The 6,000-nt window shown below is 36.8% G+C and overlaps 1 protein-coding gene across 1 annotated transcript; it reads right to left on the bottom strand.

Moving 5' to 3' along the window:
- Nucleotides 1-2,478: 2,478 nt before the first annotated feature.
- Nucleotides 2,479-5,885, bottom strand: LOC131041758 (probable glucan endo-1,3-beta-glucosidase A6). Its single transcript, XM_057974957.2, has 3 exons — nucleotides 5,615-5,885; nucleotides 3,085-4,374; nucleotides 2,479-2,747 (listed from the first exon to the last, which is right to left on the bottom strand). The coding sequence occupies exons 1-3, from the start codon at nucleotides 5,682-5,684 to the stop codon at nucleotides 2,716-2,718; spliced, it is 1,392 nt and encodes a 463-aa protein (XP_057830940.2). The 5' UTR covers nucleotides 5,685-5,885; the 3' UTR covers nucleotides 2,479-2,715.
- Nucleotides 5,886-6,000: the final 115 nt, after the last annotated feature.

Genomic DNA, 6,000 nt, shown 5'->3' with positions numbered 1-6,000 from the left:
CTTATTATCTTGATTGAAACTACCCGCCATCAAATTCCAAATGATTGTCTAAACAAACCAAGATGTCCTCTTGGACTCTAATCACTACCGTCCAACTCCAACAATTCCTAGCAAACAATGAAACTCGAAAACATTCACCCAAAAGAACAAGAATGATTGTTACTTCAAAAAAATGAGATAGACATAAGAGAGATCAAGTGCAGCTAATGACAAAAAGATAAAGGAACAAGCCCATTTAAGAAGAAAACGGTCACTTGTATGTCACATGAGATCGTGGACACATCCATTTGATTTGATTATATTATTGAAAGCATTGGCAATTATATGAACAAATCAACCTAGCTTAGAACACATCTCTAGAGGTATGTAATATGTTACCATATCACTTACAACATCTAAATAGCACTTGTTGTAGCTTTCAAAGTACTTGTAGTAGCTTTTCATATTATTATATGTAGATGATCTATAGTACAATTATAGATAGGTCAATAACCTAAGAGAAACCTGAAGCATTCTTATATCAACCTTCTAAAAAAGTGCATGCCTACTGAAAACCTTCTAAATAAATCAACCAACACTAGAGAAGAATGATATTTTTTTCAAAACATAACCTACTATTATTTTGTGACATCGGGCCACTCAAGCACCTAACCCATGTATCAACTTGTTTAGATAGATTGCATCCATTTAGATGGTTTTATGGAAAACTCATTAGTTCTAATTTTTATGTCGATAGAAATGCTATCTTGATGTATCTTATGTTGGTGATCAATTAATGATTGTCTACATGGTCCTACATATTGGTGTTGTGACACTAGTTTTTGAATTGTGGATGTGTTTATGTAACTCATGTTAATGGTTGTTTGTATTATATTCAATGTGTGTTTGTGTTGTGGCCACACTTGAGTAATGCTAATTGCAGTTAATGTTGATGCTTTGGAGATTGAGTATAATGAGTGGCTAATAGATTTCAAATGATGGTGAGAGGTTGCCTTGAAGATGATTAATGCATGATAATCCTATGAGCCACATTGAGGATTGGTCATATTTTGATAGCTCAATGAGTGATATCATTGTCACTACTAGTCACATTAGTTGCATCTTTTGTAGAGAGATCACAATTAATCAATGTGGCCAATACGTTCACAACTAATCAATCAATTATCTATCTCGAAGATGAGACACCATTGGATCTCATGATTCAAAGAATTGATTCCAATTACTTTGGACTAAAATTTCAAATATTGAGTGAGCAACAAGGAGGTGCAACACAGAGACTAATTCCCCTTTTTATTGCATAGTTGAACTTTTACAACCATTTTGGATTTTGAGGGCAACATCGAGTGTCTTCCTACCATTGCAACAATTTTTAATTTGTCAACATGGACCTTCTCACTTTAAGATTGAAGGTCTTGTGTGGTATAATAGTGCATCATAGAGACTAACAAACTAATTGCATAGTTGAACTTTTACAATCATTTTAGATTTTGACAAACATGTCACGTGTTCTCTATCAATAAAACAAAACAAAAACAAAAAATTGTCAAAATCCATTAGCCTTCTCTTTTGGTGATCATTTATGATGACCATATGTTATCCTACTATTGAAGTATTTTTTTCTTTATTAGCATTAACTCTTTTTAGAAATAGAAGGTTTTGTGTGATACAATTTTGATGCGTCCACAAGATATGCAAGATATATTTTTCTAGAGACTTCAAATTATTTATTTGCCTTTGCTTCTTTTTTTTTTTAATCAGAGTTTGTGTGATTTCATGTGATCAGCCGCATTCAATTCTTTGAATCACATTTAATTCAATTTTTGGCTTTGAATTAACTTTTGCATAATGATAAATCTTTTAGACTAAAATTTACATAAAAGATTGTTAGGTTTTGCATGATGATAACCCTTTAGACTAAAATTTATAAAAGATTGTTAGGTTTTGCATGATGATAACCCTTTAGACTAAAATTTATAAAAGATTGTTAGGTTTTGCATGATGATAACCCTTTAGACCTAATAGGTTGTGAAGGTGGTTGGATGATTGGTAAGTTTTATGAAAATTTTGTATCTTTCTTTCATTCATACATATATATATATATGTGAGATTAACAGGGTTTCCTTAAAGTGTTCAATTGTCAATTCCAACCGTTGGTCTATAATTCCTTCCTTACGAAAGTGATGCAGCTCACCATAAACGTTGGACGAGAACTTCTAGGTAGATTAGTTTATTCAGAAAAGATCTGGTACAATATTCCATTAAAGACAATAGGTGATATTGAGGTGGCATCAAGTCTTCACATAGATATGCTACATCTACTTGGAAATAGTTAAAGCTCAAACCGACCGTTCTGCGAGGGACCCAAAAAAAAAAATTCTGGGTTTGTTCAAGAGTACAGAGATAGCTTCCAGAATCAGCACGATGCAGAGTCATTTGGAGTTTTGATTTGATGAAAAAGATAATAACTTTCAAATGATATACACAGTGCAAATTCTGTAACAAATTTATTTATATATTGCCAATTAACTATTACAAGGATGCCAAACATCATCCACCAAAGCAGAGGGCAGCTGGCTTTAAAACCAGAAAATTAGTAAACAGCAACACTTCTATAACAAATGTAACAGATGGAGCTTCAAATAAAGCTGCCGGCAAAAAACCGAAATCTGAGATGAGAATGTCTTCATCCATCCAAATCCCACCACATAGTGAGAGTTAGTTATATGGGTATCTGCAAGAACCATAACCTGCCAATAGGAAAAATAAAGGAATTAGTAGCAGAGAACATAACATCTTTGTAATCTTTGTATAAGGACTGAGACTGCCAATACCAGACATCCTACAAGGTGAAAGCAAGGCTTTGGCAGCAAATAAGCTTATCCTTAAACTTGAGATTTGAAAAAAAAAAAGCATACATTTACTGCATATAAAGTAAAGCAGGTGCATGCCAAACAAAAACATGTCAGCTCGGCCTTTCCTTTCCTGACCTCAATTTGGCAGTAAAAAATAAGACCAAAATAAGGTAGGTTGGGCACTGGGCTGGGTCACAACAAAAAAATTAAAGAAAAGACAACTTTTACTTACTAGGGTTCTTTGTGACCATTGTTGCAGCTCCATTGAAATAACAGCTGGCCCCTGAGTTCTTGAATTGCTGCCAATAGCTATTGAAAGCATAGGATGCATGTCTAACAACCGAACTAGGCTGATAACAAGGCTTTCCTGGTTGGATATCAATGCAGGTGTTGTTACCCTGAGAACAAGCATATGTAATGGCATCTGGCAAAGCCGACATATTTGCTTTAAGATCAACCACACACCATAATTTACCCCTATAAGGTGGGGGTGGAGGAGGAAGAGCCATGTACTGAGAATCCGTAAGCTTTCCTGTGAGATCAATTTCATAAACCCTTGATCCATTTGGGTATAATAAACCCCAATGCCTCTCAGTCCCTGGGCCAGACTTCTGATTCTCATTAAAAACTGAAAAAATAAACACTGGGATGAATTGATTTGGCCTGCTAGGGGTTCCAAGGGGAGGATCTGCAAGCATTCTTCTCACAAGTCTCCGGTTATAATGAGCTGCATTAAAAATGTTAGCCCCCAACTGGTTAAGGTCGCCAGCATTAGGCCATCCAGTTTCAGCTATTGTCAGCCTAATGTCTCCATAGCCCAGCTTGCTCATTGCAGCTATTACTGCATCAAGTTGCTGATCCAACAAGTTGGTATACACAAGGCCACTGGGATCGGTGTAATTCTTCGCATCATCATCAAAGCTTGCATAATCAAGGGTAATGTTCTTGGGGTCAGAAGACCAGGGAAAATAAGGGTATACATCAACAAAAAATGAGGATTTGGTTCGATTCAGAAACTTCAGCATTGGTTTCATAATAGATTCAGCAATATCATTCCTAAAAACCCCAGCTGATGGAGGAAATGAAGTGTTGAGCACATCCATGGCGGAAGGGGTACCTACCCTGATATGGTGCAGATTATACCTAAGCAGGGCTTGCCTGATTTTGCGCATTGCAGGTACTAGCTGATACCATGTTTGATTGTGGCCGTAGTCTGATAAAATCTCATTCCCTACCAGTACAGTAATAATTCTGGTTCCAGGGTAGAAGTAAATAACATTGCGCTTAACCCAGTTGTTTGCAAATGACTGGTTGCTTGAGACATTGGCTATGTCCTCATTTCTAACCATCACAGAGACCTTGATACCAGTGTTCGAGAGGGCCTTGAGAATTTCTGGATTTGCATCATAGAGTTTCACCATGCCGACATTCATTTTCTGGAGCATGGGGACTACCTCCTGTGGAGAGGGCAGGTCGTTGCCAAGTTGCCCATAGTTGACCCCAATCTTATACTTCATTGTATCTGCACAATACCAAGGAAAGGGAAGAGTAACTTTTTAAAGTAGTGAAATTCAAGTAGGATACATATAAGGTAAACTCAAACTGTAAACAATAACTTGCAGAGCACTAAGAAGAACCATTGAAGCTTATCCTGTAAGTTTGCTCTATTATAGCAATGATCTCATCTCAACTAAGGGATAGCCAATGAGTAATAGATACAAAGCTTGAGGCAGGAAATCTATGGCATGCCATGGGTTATGCTCTGCAACCTTTAATTAGTTCATTTTTTTATTCAAAACAAGGAAACCATAGACATCTGAAACAAAACCCAGTAGCTCTGGTGCAAAGTTGCAAGGAATGAAGAGTATAACACCCCAAAGCAAAGATCCATTAAGGTATACAGCTATGCTTAAGACTCTTGCAAACATGTAACCAGAACCAACCCATAACATATCTGTGTTAGGATCCTGAGTCTTCAGCTTTCACATCTCTGCTGCAATTGTATACTAAAATGCAGGGATTGAGTTGAGAGAGATGTCAAACTTTGGTAATGATGCCCAACACATGAAGGGGTCAAAATTATGGTGATGATGACAGGACATCCAGATGGAAGGGTCAAACTTGTAGTAAAGAATAATAATGGTCCAAGGTATCACAGGCATAGGTTGGAACTCAGCAACACACTCAGAGCTAGAGTCAAATATATGATAACGATATAAGTGGTCTTTGTGATAATGCAACATCTGTGAACAAAGGATGCTATGCCCAGGTGACAGGTTCTTTAGGCAGAGATGTCATAAACTGTGAGAAACACACTGTAAATTGTAATAAGAACCCAATTTATCCAGCGAAATAAGGACAGTATCCATAAAAGAGCCTAAGAAAATAGCAGGATATTGTAACACGAGTTAAAGTCTGGACTTTAAAACAAACCCAGCAAAAATTACAGAAACACTGGTAGGAAGACATCAGAGCATAGATTCATTATGCAAGTCAATTCTCGTGCAGGGGTCGTTAATAACAATGTTATCAGAAGCATTATGGAAGATACTTAAGAAAAGTAAGACAAATCAAGGGGATATAAACTTCTTATGTTCATGTGCAGCACCATTTCTTGGAAACCAAGAAAACCCAATAAAATTAGACGCAACTATACATGAGAACATCCTCCGAAAACCATAGTATCATTACAAGAAACTGCAAGAATTGTAAACACACGGGAAACCAGAACATATCTGAGCAATATAAAAAAAAGTACTTACAGCAAACATCTGAGAAACATCCTAAGAAGGCCAGGAGGAGCCAACAGAAGATAAATCTCAGCATCGGCATAGTGTAAATGCGGAGCTATTCTCAGGAATACCCAGTACTAATTTTCAGAGTGGGTATGAGATTTTATCCTAGGTTGAATCCAACAACTTATATGGAAGGAATAATTGCTTCCCCGTGGCTTATTTTAATGGGCATAGATGAGGGGCTTTTAAAAGGGGCAGGCAGCATGAAGGGAGTCATGAGAGGACCGTTGAAAGGATTGTTTTATCATGATATTGGGACCCGCACCATGAAATGAGGTGAAATGTGTTTTTTTTCATCGAAAAGTGTTTCAGGTTGGGGTCATATTAAAGGCTCTTCTTTTGCAGGTTCCAAT

This window comes from Cryptomeria japonica, chromosome 10, assembly GCF_030272615.1.
Source record: "Cryptomeria japonica chromosome 10, Sugi_1.0, whole genome shotgun sequence".
In the NCBI taxonomy this organism is placed as follows: Eukaryota; Viridiplantae; Streptophyta; class Pinopsida; order Cupressales; family Cupressaceae; genus Cryptomeria; species Cryptomeria japonica.
Note: the sequence above shows the minus strand (reverse complement) of the source record. Positions and strands in the feature narration are given on the sequence as shown.